Raw genomic sequence first — 22,287 nt, 5'->3', positions numbered from 1 at the left:
AAAAAAAAAAANTATATATATATATATATATATATATATTTTTAAAGAAAAAATATAGCATGCCACCTGTTTGTATATATATTAATTTGTTTGTCGAATATATTTACGACATAAAAGTTCAGGCTGCTTAGATACAAAACAGTGTGTTATATGTACCAAAAGATCAGAACAAGGGAACGTGCCAAACTACCATGATATCATCACCCCGCGCCTTTGCTGCGATATCAATCACTCACTCAAAATCAACAATAATTGATACAGTCCAGTAATGGAAGCAACTAGTAGATGATTTCGAGAGAGAGAGAGAGAGAGAGAGAGAGAGAGAGAGAGAGGAGAGATGTTGTCTTGTGATTCGTGCATCGATCGTAATTTGTTCTCTACACAACTTAACGTCTGAGGATGGCTTGGCATTACATCATCTGGCATGCATGGTCCCCCCAATGTTATTCATGAATCATCAGTTCTATGTGTACGCAGATTATTGGTGAAAGTTTTTGAATTTGTACCTGAGTGGCTATGGCAACGTACGGGAGAGAGAGACTTAATTTGTGATCTTATTTTGCTGTCGTATATATATTTTTTTTGAGAAATGGGTAGCGTGCTACCGCTTCATTCATTTGGAAGATAAACTAAGCTACAAAGTGAGACAACTGGACCTCGTCGAAGCGAAAAAAAAAAGAAAAAAAAAGAAAAAAAAGAGAAGAGTTACAGGCAGAAAGAATCTCAAAGGACACGAAGCGAGCGTAAGTTCGCTAGAAGCTGACTCAAGGTGATCTTTTTCATTTCAAAGATTTTTCTATTATGCTCCAACCAAATAGACTACCAGGTCGAAGCAATTGTAGCTAACTCTCGACCCCCTAAGGCCCCTCCTTTGGAGCTGCTTACATCCCAAAGCCTATTCACCGAAGAGCAATTGTGTATAAACCTCCTGTCCGGTAGTATATATAGGAATATTAATTTATTAACTCATTAGAAGTGAACATGATGTGGTTGGTTTCAACTTTTCTTCTCGAGGGCAATTATGTTTGATCCTTATATATGTCTAAATAAGGATGAAATGTAGCTTAATATTCTTCTGAAATACAATTCGAACTTCTATATGATAATAATAATAAAAATAATACATCGACGATACTTGTAAATGATTAAATATAAATGATGAATTGCAAGATTTATAAAATACATGAAGTGACAACTCTAAAGGAGACCTCTCCTTATTTTGGGAGATGTGGGCCCACATACATGATTAATTGTACCATTGGTTTTCGACTTTGCATTATTTTTATTTTGGTTTCTAATATTTTTTTTTCAAATCTATAAAATGAAATATAAAAATATATGATTTTGGCAACCCTAAAGGAGGCTTCTCTTTATTTTGGAGAGATGTGGGACCCACATACATGATTAATTGCATCATTGGTCCCGAACTTTGCACCATTTTTTATTTTGATTCTCAATATTTTTTTTTCAAATTTATAAAATTATATATATATATATATATATATATATATATATATATATATATTATATATATAATATATATATAGCCCACATCATCTTAACCGCCACACGTTTAATCCAAGAATAGAAAACTTAATAGCACCAAGTCATTGGTGCTATTAATAGTATTCAGCTAGTTCTATAATATATATAATTGAGTTAGAGTACTTTTAGAAGTATCATCCTCTTTTTACTTACTGGTTTCTAGTCCTTAGATTACTTTCTTGATTACTAAGTCCTTGGATCAAATACTATTCCACTACAACTACCTACCACTATCTACCACTATTATCTTATATATTACATTTTTCCATCTAAGAGTTAAAAATTTAAAAGCACCAACCTCTTGGTGCTTTTGAGAATATTCTAGCTCAGCTATAATATATATATATAATATATATATATATATATTTAATTAGAGGTGGGATCCAAATTACTTTTTTGTGAGCACAAGGAATCACCCAGAAAACTATTTCAAAAACTGTACAAAAAAATTTTATGTCAGGTGATCCAAATGAAGGACAGCATAGGTACATACGATCACCAGTTGATCAAATTGATCACAAAAAAACTGCCACTATATATAGTAAGTGCTAATGTTGGGAAATTAGCATTGTTCTATAGAAAGACAAACCTGTAGATAAGAATATTTTCATATTTTTATATTTAATATTTTTTTCACATGTGGGATTCATGCTTTGATATCATATTAAAAAATAATATGAAATAATTACTGTTTTCTAAAAGTTTAATAATAAGATAATCTAACTTATAATAAAATTGTTTGATTTAACCTATACTTGTATCGCATGTGTAAGTTTATTTTCTTAATTATTAGAATTGTATCAATTTTTTGTATTAAAAACCTAAATAAATGTTTCAAATTTTCAGATGACTGGATATAAAATTTACACACTATTTTTTTAATATAAAAATAACATTTATTCTTAATTTATAGAGCAATTTTATATGTTCATAAAAAAAAGAAGTGCAAAATTTTGCACTCTATATATCAATCCAAGTACCATTAATTAACTTTATATGAACTTTACCATTTTTTATAATAAATTTTTTAAAAAATACATTAAATTTTAAATATACAAATATAAAATTTAATTAAGGGCACTAATTCGCAACAGTATGGTTTCTCTAGTGCATTTACCAACTCTCTTGTTTTGCGCCAGTTCAATCATCATTTCGCAGTCATTGACTCTGTCAGTGGTTGTTTACATCACTCGCCTGCTGCTACATGATTAGGAAATGACAGCTCTCCAAATTAAATTATTATTGTGCAGGGTAATTTCTCCAACCAATTGTATAAATGAGTGCTTTTTTTTTTTTTTTTTTGACCGTTCTTGCTACAGTTCAGAAATGCTCTTATCCCCGTAAAATTCAAATCCCAAAAAAAGCACAATCCGGAGTCCCTCGAGCTTCACACAAGATACGCTATCGATCTACACGAAGATGTATTATGTACAAAGTGTGATTTCGTTACAACATTGGAATAAAATCCTCAGTAAAGGACTGTAAAATCTTTTTTTCTTTAATTCTTTTTGACAAGACAAATGTTTTGGTTTATTTTTTAACATAAAGTACAAAAATATTATAGGAAATAAGATATGATATACTACCATAATTTTAATTTTTTTATATTTATAGCTTACATGCAAACATAATATTTTAAAGAATATATTGTAATATCTATTCTTACTAATGAAGGCAATGAAAAATGGGCATTATATAGTTATGAAAAATTCTACCTGCGCACCTATATATGAGTGCAAAATCTTACATGTCATATGAACTCTTTACAAGATCTTAGAATTAAAAAGTAAGATAGAAAATATATTATATTTAAGAATAGTGAGAAATATAGTTTTTTGGAGAGATAGGATATAAAATTTATAGCTATTATTTTGGTGTACATATAACATTGCTTTTACATTATATTTTTTATACTATATATATGTAATGTTTCATGGTGATGCAAATCTTACATAGTTAATCTAAGAATTTGCAGAAGCTCTTTAACTTAAAGGAAGAAAAGAAGACGAGTAAATAAACATAGGCCGTAACAAGATACCAAAAAAGGGTATAAATTAATCTTACACTCTCATTACAAGGCTTATAAAAATCCAAATCAATTATAGTAAAAAAAATTTAATGCCACAAATAAAAGAATGATAGGTACAAGTTCATATATGTTGGCTTAAATGAGTCAACATTCTGTCCTGTGACAGGAGGCCATGTTAGGTCGAGTCATGTTCGAAATAGCGTGAGGCTAGGTGGGCCGAGTCATATTCAAAATGTCGTGAGGCTGATTGGGTCGAGTCACAATCGAGATCCGTGGGCGCTGTATCTGTACGCTTTAAGTGAATTAATTATGTATTTCTAATAGCTTAAGCTTTTGAGATTAATGGTTAGCGTCAATGATCTGACAAGTGGTATTAGAGTTAGAGGTCATGGGTTCGATTCCCGTATGCTTGTTGGCGAATTGATTGCGTATTTCTATAATATATTAATTAATTAATTAAATATAAAAAAAATAATTTAACTTTTTAATTATTTAGAAAATTATTTTAGTTAGATGACTAGTAAAAAAAATTAATTATATTAATAAAAATAATAATGGTCGATGAATATAGATATTAATTTATAGATAAACACATTAAAATATTAATAATTTATTAACTAATTAATTATAAATAATAAATAAATAAATAAATTTATTATTTAAATAATAGATAATAATTTAACTATATTAATTAGATTAGTTAATGATTTAATACCATAATTGGAATTAACTTTGGACTTTAATTAAACCTTATTCCTATTTTAGAGAAAACTGGTTTTAAAACAAACTTGTTTAATGTAGAAGGATAGCACAACAACTCTAAATTTATATCAAATTATATCAATCTATTTTTAAATTTTAATAATTAATAGGGTTAATTGCATACATGTCTCTCCAAACATAGTGAATTGTAAATCTATTCCTGCAAAACTCAATTGCCATTAGTTGTCCCTGCAAAAGTGCTAATATATGCAGATATGTTCTTTCCGTTAGTTTCCGTTAGAGAAATTTCGTTAACTACAGTTAAAATACTTAACCATGATTAATTAATAGTGAAATGATAATTTTGCCCTCTTCTTCTTCTCTCCCTCTTCCTCTTCCCTCTTCTTCGTCACCGGCGAGGGAGGAGATGCGGCGGCGACAGCGGCGAACCCTCTCCCTCTTCTTCTTTCTCTTCTCTCTTCCTCTCCCTCTTTCTTTTCGCCCTTCTTCTTCCTCTCCCCCTTCCTCTTCTCTCTTCTTCATCGCCGGTGAGAGAGGAGATGCGGCGGCGGCGGCGGCGGTGGTGAACCCTCTCCCTTTTCCTCTCCTTCTTCCTCTTCTCTCTTCTTCATCGCCGGTGAGAGAGGAGATGCGGCGGCGGCGGCGGCGGTGGTGAACCCTCTCCCTTTTCCTCTCCTTCTTCCTCTTCTCTCTTCTTCATCGCCGGTGAGAGAGGAGATGCGGCGGCGGCGGCGGCGGTGGTGAACCCTCTCCCTTTTCCTCTCCTTCTTCCTCTTCTCTCTTCTTCTTCTTCTCATTCTTTCTTTTCCCTCTTCTTTGTTGCCGGCGAACACAACCCCGCGCCGCCGCCGCCGCCGCAGTCTGCTCTGGCGGCCCGAAAAGGAAGAGAAAGAGAAGGGGAAGAGAGAATATTTTGGAGGGATATATTTGTGAGGGCTAAAAGATCATTTCACAAAAAAAAATTAAAAAATTAATAGTTTCCTAACAGATTCTAACCAGAGGGATATATTTGCATACGTTAGGACTTTTATAGGGACAACTTATGAAAATTAAGTTTTATAGGAATATATTTGCATACATTAGAATTTTTATAGAAATAATTTATAAAAATTAAATTTTACAAAAATATATTTGTAATTTATTATATTTGCAAGTACGTGTATGCAATTAATCCTAATTAATGTTCTCCGATATAAGAAGTTACGTTTGGAAGAATAAAGATTTATTCACCTTGAACAGGACGTTGTCCTTTATTTATATAATATAGGAATACGGAAAGTATTACTCTATTATTTAATTTTTTTTGGTGAGGTGAGCGGAACCCCGGCAAAGCAGGAGGTGGGGGGTGGGCCCCGCACCACGTGGCCTCACGTCCTCTGTGTCGGCGCGGACGGCGGGCAGGGCCATCCCGGGGCCCTCTCCACGCGTCATTATATGTGAGGCGAGTACATCGTACGGACACGTCCAGAAAAACAACAAACCAAAAGATAAAAAAAAAAAAGAAGAAAAAGGAAAAAGAAAAGCAAAGACACAAGCGTGCAGGTAGTGGCCTCCTATCTAGTAGTCCTGCTGCTGCTGCTGCTACTGCTGCTGCTGCTGCTCGTTGTACGTCGCGTCACGCATCCAGCTGCACGCGTGCGCCCGTTGACAGACTCTATTGTATGCTCTAGTCTGCCCTCTCTCCCGCCNCTACTGCTGCTGCTGCTGCTCGTTGTACGTCGCGTCACGCATCCAGCTGCACGCGTGCGCCCGTTGACAGACTCTATTGTATGCTCTAGTCTGCCTTCTGTGACCCGAGCCCAGCCCGCCTCACCGCTCGCGGCCATGCTGCGCTAGCTCTCTGCAGCACTCGTCAAAATTTTTATATGAATTTTAATTAGTTTGATCGTCTCCATTTTAATACTGCTTTGTCCATCATTCGCGCTGCTTTGAGATAATTCATATATATATATACACGAACTGGACTATATACACGATGACAATAATGATGATGGTGATGAATGAATAAATAAAACCATGCATTCCTACTAATAATAATAAATGTTTGTTAACTCCTATGTTGGTAAGTCCCATTTTCTTATGATTCTCTTGTCTGTTTAGACCTAACAATACGGTCCCCATACAGATACAGCCCCCATCATCATCATTATCGTCATTGATCATCAGCGTAGGTTGGCGGTGAATGCGATAAAGGAGGACGATCGCGATGCGCTCAGCCCGAAGTACACTGTTGGTTAGGAGGGGGGGATCGATCGAGCGTATCAAGTACGTGGCTTTTTAATATGAATGATGTGATCGGGACCGTTCGTTTTGGGCCGGAGAGGGGGACCCCGGTTGGCGGTGGGAAGGTACACAAAGCGGGCCGGGTTTGGGCCGCACGTGGCGTCGACTGCGGATGCGGATGCGGGTGCGAGTAGGGGGGCCCGTCCCCGTCCCCGGTCCAGAGTGGTGGACCCGGCCTGGTCTGGACTGCACGGTTGGTTTGGAGCTTTAACTCTTTCGCCATTCGGTGGCGACAGCTAGAGATTTGGTGGCTCTCTCTCTTCGGGCTATTCGTTCGGTCATGGAAAACTCTGTCCAATGCTCAAATATTGCGACGGCCACCCCCCTGCTTAAACCTGCACCCAAGTATATACAAATATGTTTTTCAAATTCTTTACGAAACTCCTGTAAATAAGGTATATCCATGTTTAATCAAAAAAAAAAAAAATCTTGTAGGCTGACAATAAAAGTTATATCTTAATTGAGTTAATGCGATCTATGTAAAGTATTATTACTTCCAAAAGCAAGCGGAGCGGAATTTTTTCTAACCATAATTTTTTTTACTGTTAATAATCAATTCTACAGTAATCAACCTGGTTATTGTTCTTCTCTCCCTCCTCCGTTGTTAAGTTCTAAGTTTAAGTCTTGCTGCATATTGAAAAAGGATGAGTGTCCCCATACCATATGCTACCTCCTATCTTACCGGGAGTATAATCAATTAAGAACTAAAATATACAAGGACTAACTATTTAAATATGATCATATAATATTTCTAAGTAAAGACATTACTCTTCAATTTAATTTTTTTTTTTTTTTGGGGTCATCTTAACCTTTTAAATATAATTACTGCAGTATCTCCTAGTTTTATTCTTTACATGCTGTTATGTGATTAGCCTCCACACAACACTCTGGAGGCTTGCCATGCCCAGGGCTATATTATAATGATGGGCTTGCTCATGAGAAATGAGACCCAAAACCTTGCAACCAACTAATTTTGGAGAAATTCTGCAATTCCTAGTGCCCAAAAAAAAAAAAAAAACATGAAATCTGTTGATAAGATAAACTACATCGCTTGTGTTGCAAACTTGGTTGAATTAGTAATGGCTATTTATTTTCTGGACGACAAAAAAAAAAGAGAGGCTGCGATCAATATGCATGACTACAATGTGTCAAGCTTCAATATTTACATGCGGTTGAAGAAGTTAAAGATCCAGCATAACTCGCGTTCCATAGAAGGATGGTCTGCCTCATTCACAACTGACGCCTCGCAATTTCCTCGTCAAGAAGCTGGATGGATTCTTTCCTGGAGTTATCCGGTGGTACGCCATCGCGAAGTACGCTTTGCAAAGCATGCAGCTCATGCGTGCTCGCCTTCTTGAAGAGCCCTCTTAGCACAAAATTGGAACCATGATGCATATTTAGTGCGGCCTTCTCGCGCTTCTTGCATCTCCAGTATTCTGTACACAGGTGATTAGGATCAAGTGCCTCTATGGCCTGTAAGGGATAAGCGAGAAGCGATGATATTGTTAGATAATTGAGTTCCTAATAAATTTTTTGGAAAAGGATGCAACAGTAAAAGTGTATGCTTCTTTGTTACCTGAATAATCTGCGGAGACAATAAACCAAACATTTGCAAACCGTTGAGCGATCCGGGGGGATGCAATCGGGGAAGGTTAGTTACTCCGCCACTACTACGTCTCTGAATTTCGTGGTTCACCCTCTCTCTAACCAAGTTCCAGCATTTAGTCGGGGAGAGGTGGATGAATACTTCCGTTGGACATTGTTCCACCGTAACCTGGAAAACTCTAAGAAGTCAGATAGTGGCAAATTCCACATTCTCTTTTTTTTTTTTTTTTTTTTTGAGAATAACAAATTCCACATTCTCAAACAGGAATAAGATGGTGAATAAACCAAACTAGCATATATTACTTGATATTCAGATAGAAAACTTTGAAAGCATAAAAATATCCATCTTCAATGCTTTGTTGAGATAAGTGAACCCCATAGACACTGCAATCTATGACAAGTACGCGTTATATTGTGTTTTTAGGTAAAGCTTGAGAGATAGGAAAAAAATTCAATCTATTTGCTGGTTACTCACGTCTTTCGATAGCCACGCTCGGACCAAACTACATAGTATGTAGAGGTGTTAGAAACCCCCATTAGTTGGCAAATAGATTACAACATGTTACATTGCCACCTCTATTAAAAGAAAAAAATCCTACAGACGTTTAAGCCCATTCTAAAATTATGTGATTAAACAATAGATGAGTATTTTCTGTAGCCTTTTTATATAGAGCTGCATTGAGTAAAGAGGGAAACAGAAGCATAAATTATCACATAGAATTGTACACGACATGCAATACTAAAGCTTACTCACCATAAATAGAGGCCCTAACCGTCCACCATCCAAAATTTCGGATATGTAGTAGCCCATCTGCTTTGGATCTAGAACGCTCAGGTACCTAACTCGACTTCTAAATCCTCCATTCACAAAAAAACAGAGTCACATGTAAAATATGTATATATTCTTGATAAATAATATGTAAATGTATGAAACGAACATATTATACTGCCATATTACTGAACTAGAAAAAAAAAGAAAAAGAAATTCGAGAATGGTGACAATAGATTTGAATTGAAGTGATTAAGCTAAAAACTAATAGAGAAGAAATGACAGTTAAAAGCTCTGAGAGACATCTAAACTTCATCACTTAGAGCCCCACCTTTAGGGAATATGGCTTTTGTATTGGACCATAAACTTCCAGACAATACAACACCGTACTCAAGAGGCTCGACATTGCACTTGATTCTTGGCACCACTTTGGCCACCCGTGGGTCCTCCCGCAGATAATCACACTTATTGGGAACATTTTGTGAATAAGACAGGCACACCTCAACTGAATCTCCTCTATCGGCCATATCAGATTGGGAAACTGCTTCAGTTTTCTCCCTTCTGATCTCACCATATTCAGGATGTTGAAGACAACTTATGTTATCTGTACTGCTATCACTTTTTACAGCCAAAAAATCCGAGACTGCCTTATTTACACTAGGAGATTTCCCACAGCAAGGTGTACTTTGAGGAAAGTATCTCACCGACTGTTGATTCTGTAAATTAGAAGAACAATTTCGAACGGCACCTTCCTGATGCTTTTTCCGCTCCACCAATCCCAACTTTGAGGAACTGCCAGAATTTTCAAGAAGGGGTAGCATGTAGCCTTCTTCAGTAGATTTAATGTCTGGCTTGAGTTCTTGTGTTCTCTCTTTAGTCGGAAATGAACTTAAACTCAGCCCAAGATAGAACATTCCACATTTGTAAACCGCACTAAACTTGCCTCCTAAGGCGTCGACTAAGATATTCAATTCACTGACATCATAGCGGAATAAGAAGAACCTTGTGCTCCACGCACACGAGCACAACTGCTCTGCATGAATAAGACAGGCAAACTTATCTGAACAAGAAGAACAACTGACTGCAGAAAGATGCAAATCATAGTGGCATATGGCACATTCCCTATCACACGCATCAAACCCAGCATCAGGTTTTCTACACTGAGTTGAATAGCAAATATTTTCTCTTCTTGCATTTTCCATCTCAATTCGCTCCTAAATGTAAAAAGAGAGGAGTTAGTTTTAAGCCAAAAAGTAATCACACTCTCCCTGGTACAGTCCATCAAGAGGAATAACTAAGCTTTTGCCGAATAAAGTTTTACCTTAAGTGCTATTGTTAGGGTACCATCCGGTCCACATACATTTTTCCACCTTACGTTATCTACTGTATCCTTACTCCAGAATAAAATATTCCACTGAGCTCTTACCGCTTCCATTGCAGCACCAAGCAATAACTTATCGTGTGATAGGGTACTCTTGCGGGCGTGTTCGCGGTACAGCTCCACTGCATTCTGACCATGAGGCAGCCAATCAACTGGGGCCCCATTGACTGCCTCGGAGCAGTTGAATCCGCAGTTCAAGCCCGAATGATATGCTCGTGGAAAAGTAAGAACAAACTCTCTTTCTTGCTGAACACAGCGATAGGCAGATACTCCCTCCAGCTTTAATAATGCTGGTGAAAATTGAGTTACCTGCAGAAAAGAGTTAAATAGATACAAATTTATATTCCTTCGAAAATTACTAACTCATATTCCTAGAAGACAGGCTTAGATTGTATAAAGGATAATTCAACAACGAATTATTTAAAGAGGAGATACCCACAAGATTGTGAAGCAAATCTGGTTGTTCTTCGAACAAATGTGGTAGATGCTTCTTCATGGCGGCCTCAAATTTCAAGGCATCCTTTCCTGGCACTCCGTACCACATTTTTGGAGCACCAAAATGCAAGTAATTTAATGAATATAGATGGTGGTCTTCCACATGCTGCAAAGGAAAAAAAAAATTCATGACAAATTGTGATGGCAATATCAAATGAATTACATATGATAAATCCTCAAAATCTAAAGAAAATAGACAAAACAAAAAGTGTGACACAAATTTTCCAATGTACCAAAAAAAAAAAGAAAAAAGAGAAGAATACATTGAGCAAATAATTGGAAGTTACGCATTATTGTAGTAGAAAGGGTTTTTTTGAATGCATATATACTGGTGCAAATTTGGGACAGCGTGTGTACCATTAAAAATCATATTTCTTTTCATTCAAGCACCGGCTAGAGGGATATATGCATAACCGTTTTTGCATAGATACCACTAAAGGTGCACACACAGCAACAAACAGGGCCTTCAGGGTAGGCTAACAGATACCAACTTTGCAATGGTATTTGCAAATTCACATATTTTCAGGGGTATATATGCTTAAAAAAAAAAACGTAGATAGAGGTGTCTTACCCAACAGAATGTTGAGAAGCACATTCCAAAGTACAACCATGGCACTATAACACCAGAGATGTCCCCCCCTTCAAAGCTGAGTATAGAACCTGGAAGCTTGGGAAAGTTGTTTAAGTTCCAACTGGATTTTGCATACCGATCCTCGAGTTCATTAGAGGAAGAATTTTTAGGAAAACCGCTGACAAACTCTCCTGTGTCCAAATCAGCACCGTAGAGCACCTGAAAACGCATAAGTTAGCGTTCAAATATAACATGTATATTTTGTTTTGGTGAGATCTTGTCCATTTATCACACGAGGGGGAAAAAGTCAAGGTAAAAACATATAAAGCTTAACTGAACTTTGGCATATTTTGAAACAGGAAGCCGAACACTAAAATTCTTGATTTACAACCTAATCTGTGATTACTTTTGATTTCAAAAAATTTTGTCCAGCGTTGTGACAACTTCCAGGCTTCCCGCAGAAAAGTTATAGAATATTCCATCGATAGCAGAAAACACCGAAGGAAAAGGAATATTTGGTCAATAATGTTAACGATACTGTTAAGATTTGCCAGAGAGGTAGTTAAGTCAAATATACAGTAAATTTAGGTTGTGAAATCAAAATTTTCAGATACTCATTTGAAATTGCACTAAAGTTCAGGTTAGGTCTGTGCATTTTTTATCAAAAAATAATTCAGCGCTGCAAAGACTGGTAAGTGGAGTGGACTCTCATTATGTGAAAATTGCAGCCTCTTTTAGTTTATCCTCAAAAAGATTAAAAAAAAAAAAAAATTGCGGCCTCTTTGTTTTATTTCTCTCGACAAACATGTATATGGATGATTATCTAGTCACATCTGCCACTTTATCGTACTGAAATAAAAGCATAACATGTCTCTGCCTTAGTTCATGTGTTACTATATGAAAAGCAAGATAAGAATTAATACATGTAAATAAAATGCAGTACCTCAATTTCTTCTGTTGGCCTCTCCACTATCCGCCAATATTCACCTTCAATTTGCTCTACCGATAATTCTTGCTCTCTACACCTTAAATCTGAACTCTTGTTTTGATCTGTCCGAAAGTACCGCCCCACAAAATCATCAGCGTATTTCTTAAATGATCTCGGTGTGAAATCCGGACCAGTTTCAAACCCAAATTTATCAGCATCATCTCTGTCATCACTGTTTCCCCCAAATTTCGAAACTTTTTGCCTTTTCCTCCTCCGAGTACTGCGACTTCTACTGGTCCCTTTCAGAGTTTCACGGTTTTGTAGCTTGTCGATCTGCTGTACTCGAGTAGAAAACTTCAAATTTTGCCATACCTTCTTCTCTTTTAAAAAGCAAGGGGGTTTCCAAGAAGGAGGTGGAACAATGCGGCAAATTCCAAATGGTTCTGCTCTTGGCCTTATATTGTTGATATAGTTTAGAGGATCTTCGAATTCCTGTCCTCAATCACAAATCATTGCGTGTTCAGAAATTCGTACATCTCAAAAATTGAGCACAAGTTTATAGTGGAGTTCAGAAGGATGTTACGAATTACCTCCTCAGTTGGATAAAATACAGGAGCTTCATCAAGGATAGGCCTGCATGCTCCTTCAGGTCTCCATCTCGCCTCAACCTGTTACAAGATTGAATTACCAACTCCGCTAAATAATTTTAGTATTTTGTGCAATGACCGAAAGAAAGAGAAGATTGCACGAGTCTTAAGGAAGACTCGATGATGGCAATAAGAATGTCATTGCTTCAGATACAGAGCAATTATTTTGAATGTTTTTTTACGAGATAGGTAGCGCTACCCGCTTCGTTTATTTCATTTAGAAATAAACTTAGCTGGAAATGTGAATCAAGTAGGATTCGAACTTGGGTCTCAATTATTTTGAATGTTGACAAGAGAAAAGGTTAATAAACGAAAAAGCATTTGAAAGTATTAACCTCTTCAAAAAGCACGCAGTCAGAATCTCCCTCTTCTGAGTCATTATCAAACTGACTGTTGTTCTCCCGAGGTCTACGCCGAAGTGACTTTATTGATGTTTCGTTATCCATCGTGCTGCCACTCAAATCTTTATGAATCTTTTCTGAATTAGAAGAACATGGAGAAACCTCGAAATCATCCGGGAGCATCCGTAATATGTGTGATCTATTGCGCTGAGCTTGGATGCACTCTGTCCCCATTAATACTGCAGGAAAAGATAAACATCTTCTAAGGACATGCATTGAAAATCTCCTCGAGATTATATCCACTTACGATATGAGGAAATTCATATGAATAGAGCAATTTGCACAAAATATACTCATCGCATCGAAAGCGAAAGAGAAGGAACTAGGAACTAGGAACAAGGATTTTGTCACAGCCTAAAGTTGAAATAAAAGTGCACACATACTTGCAGACTTAAATTCATTTGAAACACACAAGTCATCGGTGGTGTGCGCACAGATGTTTATTTTGCAGGCACTTAGAACATAAAAAAAAAAAAAAAAAAAACTATATTCAGCAGTTTCATACATGTAGCTATAACATGTGAGATAAAATTGTCACCCAATATTAAACTGGGACAAATGAAGAAATTAGTTTAGAGTACCTTCAATACTATTTTCTCACAGATAGTCACTGGCACTGTACTTCACAATACAGGAAACAATAATTTCTCCAAGGAAATATAATTATAGTTCAACAGTAAACAAACAATATCTCCTTAAGAATCTATTCAATATACAATAATGATTCTACTTTTAAATCATTAACTTACATTATCCAGAGGAGCATGTTTCTTCTGCTAGCCAAAACAACTAATTGCCAGAGAAATTCAGACCCCAAAAATAAGAAAATAATTCCAAAAGATAAAAAAAGGATATATAGAGTCAGAATTACACAAATGAATCCATGTAGGAGAAGAACAGGCAAAAAAAAAAAGGCTTAAACCTAATTAGACACAAAAAAAAGAAAAAAAAAATTGCATTCACTAAAAAGCTGGTCCTAGAAAAAACCTTTGGTAAAGTAACCACCCTTACCAAAGCCACCCCCTAAGAAAAATAATTTAACAAATTCAGGAACTAGAAAGGAAGAAGAAGGAATTAATTAAGTTTACCTCCTTGTGAAAACAGAAGGAGAAAAAAAAAAACTAAAAAAAAAGGTATATAGTTAAAAAAAAAAAATTTGAAACCCTACTCCAGGAATATGAATAATAGAATCATAATTGTCTCACATAATAGGATAGTTTTTATCTTCTCTTTATATTATATTATATATATTATATATTAAATTATAAGGGTAACAAATTTGAAGAACTGATTAGATAACTAAAAAAAAAAAAGAAGTAAAATTTGAAGGAAATATCTAAAAAGGTTAACATAAAAACTGGGCCGTCCGATGAAATCAACATCCACCAGAATCAGAGCGGCGTCCTCAGCATGATGCTGGCCGTCTGATGTTGATCACACGGCTCTCATTAAGTGATACTACAAAGGCTCCTATGTAAGCCGTGTAGGCGTGCACGTGCGTCGGCACAAGAGCACAACGCTTGCGGGTCCAATCCGTTAGACCCGACCCGGTAGGAGTTTATGGATCCGTTTTGGATTTGGATCCTGAAAGATGGTTTAAAATCACTTCTTACCTTATTTCTCGGTTTCAAATTAGATTTTAAAGTAAAGGTTGGTAAAACTTTTAAAAATTCATTGTCTCTACCTCTAAATTCTCTCTCGAGTCATGTTGTCTCGTCTTATTCAAATTATCATTTTACTCAGCATATACTTTACATGGAGCTCAAAATACAAACAAAACTTTCTAGTTAAGAGGTTCAACCAAACATGTTCCTATCGATGATTCTATAAGAAGCTACATAAATCTAAGAAGTGAAGGTCTCATACAAAATAGAAACGATATTTGAATTATCCAAAATCATATTATATATTATTCAAAAAACTTTTTCAATGTTAACGATAGTACCACTGTACCGCGAATTCTTCATCAACAGATATGTGAGAAGTATAGTTTATGGTTTGGTTTGAGTCAAGGCATTGAAGATGACATAAGTTCATAACTAAGCAAAAAGTTCCGTTATTTTATTGTATTAGTTATTAAATAGGTAGTGATAAAATTTTACAATTGAAACACAGAGAGAGAGAGAGAGAGAGAGAGAGAGAGAGAGAGAGCAACAATAACTTTCATTGATCTAAGGACAGAGAGCGGTAATACTTGCGAAGATTACAAGGAAAGGATTTTGAGAGGAACCTGGTTTTGCTATGTGCGAATTGTAGGAAACCTTTGTCACAACTTTATTAAGATATGGTGGTATGTTAAATATATTCCTGGGTCTGTTTTCACAGCTACATGAAAAACTTATCTCGTCAAGCACTCTCCGATGTGTACTCAGAATTGTTATTAGAACTCGAAGGAGGAGGGTATTGTTTCACCCTGAACTTAATGAAAGCCTGTTGATGGTAGAAAGATAAAAGATACAAACTTTGGTGGCAGAAGTTTATGGTAAAGAAAAATTGAAAATCTCTTATACTTATCTTGGTGGAGTTAGTTCTCTTATACTTATCTTGGCCAATTTAAATTATCTTGGTGGAGTTAGTTCTCTTATACTTATCTTAGCCAATTTAAATTAGATTAGAAATCTAGCTTGGCTAAAAGTCATAAATTCTATTCAGAGAAAAAAAAAAAAGTTATCTTTTACAAAAATAAAATTTGCTGGAGATAATTTCAAAAAAAAATTATCATTAGAAGTCTTTTGATAGATTTTCTAGTAGTATTAGGGATTATCTTCAAAAGCTTATAAATAAAAATAAATAGCTTCTAGAATAAAATCTGGCATTCAAAACTTTATTTTCTGCCTTCTCTTGTTGTGTGCATTGGTTAAAATTTCTCGTATGCACTTGCTAGTTGTGGCACTTGTGACCATACATCTACTTCAATTTTTTAATTCTTTTTATTCTAAAACTTTATGAAGTAAAAACGATCAAGTATTTATTCTAATTGAAGAAAATTAAGAGTTGTGATGCGTGTTAGAGCCATAGATCACAGATTTGGCGTACATCATCAAGATGTTTTAGAACAAGTTAGGTTTTATTACCTTTTTTTAACTGAACGTATCTCGGAATTGTTTATCTCAATAGGTAAAAAGATAAAATATTTTGCTCCATCGGCTCAATCCCGAAACAAAATTGTTTAAATTTGTAACAGCAGTCCATTTGGAACTTCAATATTTCATACTGCTATTGCTTTAGCTAACAATTTATAATCTAACATCAGATTTTTTTCATAAACGAGCCAGTAGATAATCATCTTGAGTCTGAAACTTCTAGACCCCGTTTAGATTGGGTACAAGATATGGGATAAGAGCCTTATCCCTCCAGTTGTACCCAAACAAAAATTTTTGGGTGGAAACTATAGCACTATAATTTCCACCAAACTTGTTCCTACCCACCCTTGCTACTAGAGAGAGAGAGGAGAGAGAGAGAGTTTTGTTTTAAAATAGAATTTAAATTTTTTAAAATTTTAAATTTATAAACTGAAAATTAAAATTTAGATTTTAACTTTTAAATTTTAAAGTTTAAATTTTAAATTTCAAATTTGATATTTTAATTTTTTAAATTTTAAATTTAATATTTTATATTTTTAAATTTAAATTTGGTCTTAAATTTAAAATTTAAAATTTAAAAATTAGAAATTAGAAATTTTAAATTTTAAATTTAAATTTTAAAATTTAAAAGTTAAAATTATAAATATAAAATTTAAAAATTTTAAATTCAAATATAATGAAAAGGATAATATAATTATTTTTTATTTATAAAAATTTATTATTTTTTTATTTTATTTTATCTATTCAAACACTATTTTTCTTATTTCTAAAAACAACCTAATTTCATCCGAATACAAAAATTTATTTAATTCTCGCTTATACCCGTTCTTATACCTACCCGCGGTTCTTAACCAAACGAAGTCCGAGTCAGAGAAGAGAGAGAGTAAGTGCCCTTTTTTATTTTAACGAGAGAAGGAAAGTGCTCAAAATATATTGAATGTCCCCCATCAATCCATTCAGAAATCAAGCATTACGATCAATTTTCATTTCCCGCTTTACCAAAAAAAAAAAAAAAAAATTAAAAATCACAATGTCCTTCCATTAGTGACAACCAAATGATATAAACAAACAAACACACAGGCTCACAAAATTAAACCACAACTAAAAAGGCTCAAGCATAAAGCGCTGCATCTCCAGCGTATTAACTAACATCTACTTGACTGCAATTTGCAAACTTTCATGCCTATACAACGTCAAAACTCTTTTCGAATTCGTTTCTCATAATCCTTTTCTTCGGCTTTTCTAGTTGATACAGAATCCCTTCTATCATTGGACCCTTTTCTTCACCCTTTTATTCAGCTTTTCTAGTTCATGCAGCATTTAGCCAAGCTAATGAGCTCTATACACCAAAATCAAAATACAGTTTAAGCATTCTTAGGCTTAATCTCAATTCCCTCAACAATGAGCCCTCTCTTCCAGTGCCCTCCTCTCACCTCCATCAAGCTCATTTCCACCTCCCCATCCTCTCCCTCGGCGTTATAGAACTCCCCCAATTCAACCTCCATCCACCCATCATCTCTCGACCTAGGAGAAACCTCAACGCCCGAAGTGTCTTCTTCCTCTTCCTCTTCCTCCGCCTCGTCTTGAGATTGTGGAACGGCAAGCACCCCGCGCCAGTTAAGAAAGCTCCGGAATATTCTAGTGTTCCTTCGCGCTGGCGCTCCCATCCTTGGGCGTACGAGGCGAAGGGTACGTTCTGAGACTTGGCTGCCGAGAATTACCATTGCCTCTTGCGGTGGGTAGCTTAAGCCGTTATAGTTTTCATCTACTTTGAAGATAAGATAGGCTGCATAGGTTGTGTTCGGAGAGAGTAATTTGCTCTTGATCTTGCCACGGATCTCCAGCCAACAGACGTTGAGGAGCTTCGCGACTTGTGGAAACCTAGTTGAAGAGAATTTACTTTGAATCAGAAATAACATTTAAACATTAAAAAGGTTTCATGGTGTTCAAGCTCTTCAATGGTTGTTATCTGATGCTTCTCAAGTATTTAAACTACCTATAGTGATGATGATTCTTCAAAAAATAAAATTAGGCTAAGGAATCCAAATTAAATAAATTAACCTGAATAAAGAAAATGCGGGCACACATTAATACCCAAGAACATCTAGAGCTCTGTGACTCCCACTATTTTTTTTCCCAAATTTTGTAAGCGAATCAAAAAATAACAAAATTAATATAGCAAACGTTCCTACTACCCATGAATTGAATCTACCCCTATGTCTCAGGTAGTAATATTTAAAAACTACTATCTACACTGATTTAGAAATGAATTTACCAATACTCGATTGGATGGAAAAAAAATAGTGGGAGTCACAGAGCTCTAGATGTTCTTGGGTATTAATGTGTGCNAAAAAAAAAAAAAAAAAAAGGATATATAATTTAGATGTAGAATTGGTTGGCGAACGTATGAGAGGTACAGATAACATTCCAAATAGCTGCTTAAAATTCTTAACTTTTTCTCCCAAAATAACAATGGAATTTGCTTCTCTCTTCAACACAAAAACAAAAATCCAGCAATCCTCACAACAACCCAAGGAGATTCCTCAACGCTTATTAGAATACTTCACTAGTCCATTATAATTTATTGTCAGCAGAGAACAGAAAAGTAAAACAATTCACACAATGACCATTCAATTCATAAACCACAATGCATTTTTGCTACTTGCTTAAATTTCCTCATACAACTGCAAAAGTATGCAACCCAGGAATTAAAACTATGCTTGCCATATAAATTACAACCTATTGTATTTGCACAACTAAATCGATAATTCTCACGAAAATCAATAAGGGCAGATATTAAAATAGATCAAAATACAAGTAGCGTGTCGCACATCGAAAAGTAAGAACTTTGAAGATGCCAAAGCTAGGTGTATGATCGAACCTGGAATTCGGGTGAGGCGCCCACGTCCAATATTGTGGCGTGACACCCCATATTATCGACAGCGCTTTTGCCGACAACATGAAACACTTGGCGCCGCTCGATCTATCTAATCTGAAACTCTGCATCACAAAATGCATATATATATATATATATATATATATATAGAGTAGGGCTACTATACTCTTATGAGTAGTGGACCCTTACTACTCATAAGTTGTTTTCGATGATGGAGCTTTCGAATCGATGATCCACTCCATTAAATATGATCTAGAGTATTTGAAACTTCTAGAAAATAAATTTCGTAATTTTTCGAAATCATAATAAAGTCCATCAAGCGGGCATAAAATGAACGGTCAAAATCGAACGACATCCTAAAAATGGATGATCGGATCCCTCAATTTAAGATCGGAGTTATTGATCTTTATTTAGGTAGTGAATAGAATTTTCTATCAAAAATCAACCTATTCCGATTCTTTTCCACCGTTAAACTAGCAAGTATCCCATACCGGCCGTTAAAAATTGTCAATTTTGTGAGCTTTTGATCGTAAGGTAAATGATGTCGAAAAATTATGAAATTTAATTTCTAGAAGTTTTAAATGCTCTTGATCATATTTAACGGAGTGGATCGTCGATTCGGAAGCTCCATCATCGAAAACAACTTATGAGTAGTAAGGGTCCACTACTCATAAGAGTATAGTAGCCCTACTATATATATATTGTAACGACTCAGCCCACTAGCAATAATAATTCGTTGGGCCCAAAATGCTTAAGCCAGTTATTATTATCAATGTCTAAGTCTCTTATATACACAATCACATCCCCATTCCTATCCGATGTAGGATTATTGGGGTGTGACAGACTCCCCCTGTTAAGGCCCTGACGTCCTCGTCAGTCCAATCACACACACAGCCCAAGATCATTTGGCGATGTGAGGCTTGTCTCGCTAGCCTTGTCATCCAGATCCCGGCTCAGCCGAGACTCGTCATATATTTCTAGCTGGTGAACCGGTTCTGATAGCAAATATAACGATTCGACCGGCTAGCAATAATAACTCGTTGGGGCCTAACACCGGTCCAAAATACTTAAGCCCACTTATTATTACTATTGTCTAAGCCTCTTATATACCCAATCACATCTCCATTCCTATCCGATGTGGAATTATTGGGATATATATATATATAGAGTCCGGCTACTATGCTATTAATAGCACCAAGTCATTGGTGCTATTAATAGCATAGTAGCCGGACTCTATATATATATATATAGAGTCCGGCTACTATGCTATTAATAGCACCAAGTCATTGGTGCTATTAATAGCATAGTAGCCGGACTCTATATATATATATATAGAGTCCGGCTACTATGCTATTAATAGCACCAAGTCATTGGTGCTATTAATAGCATAGTAGCCGGACTCTATATATATATATATAGAGTCCGGCTACTATGCTATTAATAGCACCAAGTCATTGGTGCTATTAATAGCATAGTAGCCGGACTCTATATATATATATATAGAGTCCGGCTACTATGCTATTAATAGCACCAAGTCATTGGTGCTATTAATAGCATAGTAGCCGGACTCTATATATATATATATAGAGTCCGGCTACTATGCTATTAGAGATATAGAGGATATGATACTTTCGACTTTTTGACCTTTAGATCAGCCCCTTTAATTATTTCTAATATTTGGATTAATATTATTACCTTGTGGGAACCATAGTTAGTTAATTCGGATTCGGCAAAAATTCGGTGTGGATATAATACGCATAAAATTCGTTTATTAATTTTTAAATTCGTTGAAAAATTCGGCTTAAAAAACGGATTTGGTATAAAATATAAAATATAAGATATAAAATATAAGATAATTTATATTTAAAAATAAAAATTATAAGTTTTTTATTCATATTTTTAATAATTCGGTAATAATTCGCAAATAATTCGGCCGGCCCAAAAATTCGCGAATAATTCTCTTTCTTTGGAAAAATTCGTAAACGGTCTCCGTTTAATTCGGATTTTCAATAATTCGCGACTAATTCATGAATAATTCACGAATTTACTAACTAGGGTGGAAACTACTCAACCCTAGTCTACTAATAGTACCAAGTTATTGGTGCAGGTGCTACTAAGTCATGATCTAGAGTGCCATAATTTGGTATACCAATTCATTTTACCTACTTGATAATAACTTATTTTATTTTTTAAAAAGAGATTTGTGTCAAATATAATATTATTTTCTAGACTTTTGATCATACTTTTTATTAATATTTTTTGTTTTCGTCCAAACAATTTTTTATTAGGGTCTACTTGGATGCAAGAACATCTTGTGCATAATAAAATAAGCCATTTTTTGAATAAAATATGCTATTCTATTAATTTATGATTGTCAAAATCTTTCGAATATCCAAAAATAAATTTCTTTCTCGCAATAAATAAACTCGCAATTTTCAATCCCCAACCCACCAATGAAGACTAAACAGTTACGTGAATAATAAAAGGATAAAAAAGAAAATAAAAAGAAAAGAAAAGGAGAGTCCAAATATGAGACTGTTTACTAGTAGATGACTAACAAATTTTTTTTGAGAGAAAGATACCATGCTATCTGCTTCGTTTATTTCATTTAGAAATAAATTTAGCTAAAAATATGAATCAACTAGGATTTGAACTTGGGTCTCGAGTATCAACCATCAAGCTCTTTATCACTTGCACTAGAAACGGTCGATGCAGAAGACTAACAATTATTAATGGAGATGGTATGTAGAAATGAGAGAGAATTTTTGTTCACCTGAAGGAAATAGAAAAAAAAAAAAGGAAAAAGTATGGTGAACCCCTTGAACTTTAGGATATTTTGAAATCACTGACTTAAATTTGTAGATGACACCCTCACCTATATAACGAGTTCTGAAATGACACCCCAACCTTAACCTTTTTGATTAAAGACTT

The 22,287-nt window shown here is 35.2% G+C and overlaps 2 protein-coding genes across 4 annotated transcripts; both read right to left on the bottom strand.

The window, feature by feature from the left end:
- On the bottom strand, nucleotides 7,677–14,589 carry LOC109728895 (lysine-specific demethylase JMJ703-like). Of its 3 annotated transcripts, none has more exons than XM_020259431.1 (11): nucleotides 14,466–14,584; nucleotides 13,312–13,556; nucleotides 12,920–12,997; nucleotides 12,345–12,821; nucleotides 11,402–11,620; nucleotides 10,775–10,936; nucleotides 10,276–10,644; nucleotides 9,286–10,168; nucleotides 8,940–9,043; nucleotides 8,157–8,354; nucleotides 7,677–8,053 (listed from the first exon to the last, which is right to left on the bottom strand). In XM_020259431.1, the coding sequence occupies exons 2-11, from the start codon at nucleotides 13,549–13,551 to the stop codon at nucleotides 7,811–7,813; spliced, it is 2,973 nt and encodes a 990-aa protein (XP_020115020.1). In that variant the 5' UTR covers nucleotides 13,552–13,556; nucleotides 14,466–14,584; the 3' UTR covers nucleotides 7,677–7,810. The 3 variants fall into 3 exon arrangements, 2 of the variants coding, with proteins under 2 accessions (XP_020115020.1, XP_020115019.1); XM_020259430.1 differs by having other exon boundaries at nucleotides 14,127–14,583; XR_002221159.1 differs by lacking the exon at nucleotides 7,677–8,053 and having other exon boundaries at nucleotides 8,219–8,354; nucleotides 8,940–9,036; nucleotides 14,127–14,589.
- LOC109729082 (F-box protein PP2-B1-like) lies at nucleotides 17,479–19,491 on the bottom strand. Its single transcript, XM_020259736.1, has 2 exons — nucleotides 19,342–19,491; nucleotides 17,479–18,341 (listed from the first exon to the last, which is right to left on the bottom strand). The coding sequence occupies exons 1-2, from the start codon at nucleotides 19,476–19,478 to the stop codon at nucleotides 17,825–17,827; spliced, it is 654 nt and encodes a 217-aa protein (XP_020115325.1). The 5' UTR covers nucleotides 19,479–19,491; the 3' UTR covers nucleotides 17,479–17,824.

Source organism: Ananas comosus, linkage group 25 (genome assembly GCF_001540865.1).
Source record: "Ananas comosus cultivar F153 linkage group 25, ASM154086v1, whole genome shotgun sequence".
In the NCBI taxonomy this organism is placed as follows: domain Eukaryota; kingdom Viridiplantae; phylum Streptophyta; class Magnoliopsida; order Poales; family Bromeliaceae; genus Ananas; species Ananas comosus.
Note: the sequence above shows the minus strand (reverse complement) of the source record. Positions and strands in the feature narration are given on the sequence as shown.

What these genes read in the sequence shown, in the direction of transcription:
- LOC109729082 (XM_020259736.1), bottom strand. Translation starts at nt 19,478, where the DNA reads ATGCATTTTGTGATGCAGAGTTTCAGATTAGATAGATCGAGCGGCGCC. An exon ending in GCGCCTCACCCGAATTCCAG is followed by an intron (nt 18,342 to 19,341) that starts GTTCGATCATAC and finishes CTCTTCAACTAG; the next exon opens with GTTTCCACAAGTCGCGAAGC.
- LOC109728895 (XM_020259431.1), bottom strand. Translation starts at nt 13,551, where the DNA reads ATGGGGACAGAGTGCATCCAAGCTCAGCGCAATAGATCACACATATTA. An exon ending in CCCTAACAATAGCACTTAAG is followed by an intron (nt 10,169 to 10,275) that starts GTAAAACTTTAT and finishes TTTTACATTTAG; the next exon opens with GAGCGAATTGAGATGGAAAA. An exon ending in GGTTAGGGCCTCTATTTATG is followed by an intron (nt 8,355 to 8,939) that starts GTGAGTAAGCTT and finishes AGAGTTTTCCAG; the next exon opens with GTTACGGTGGAACAATGTCC.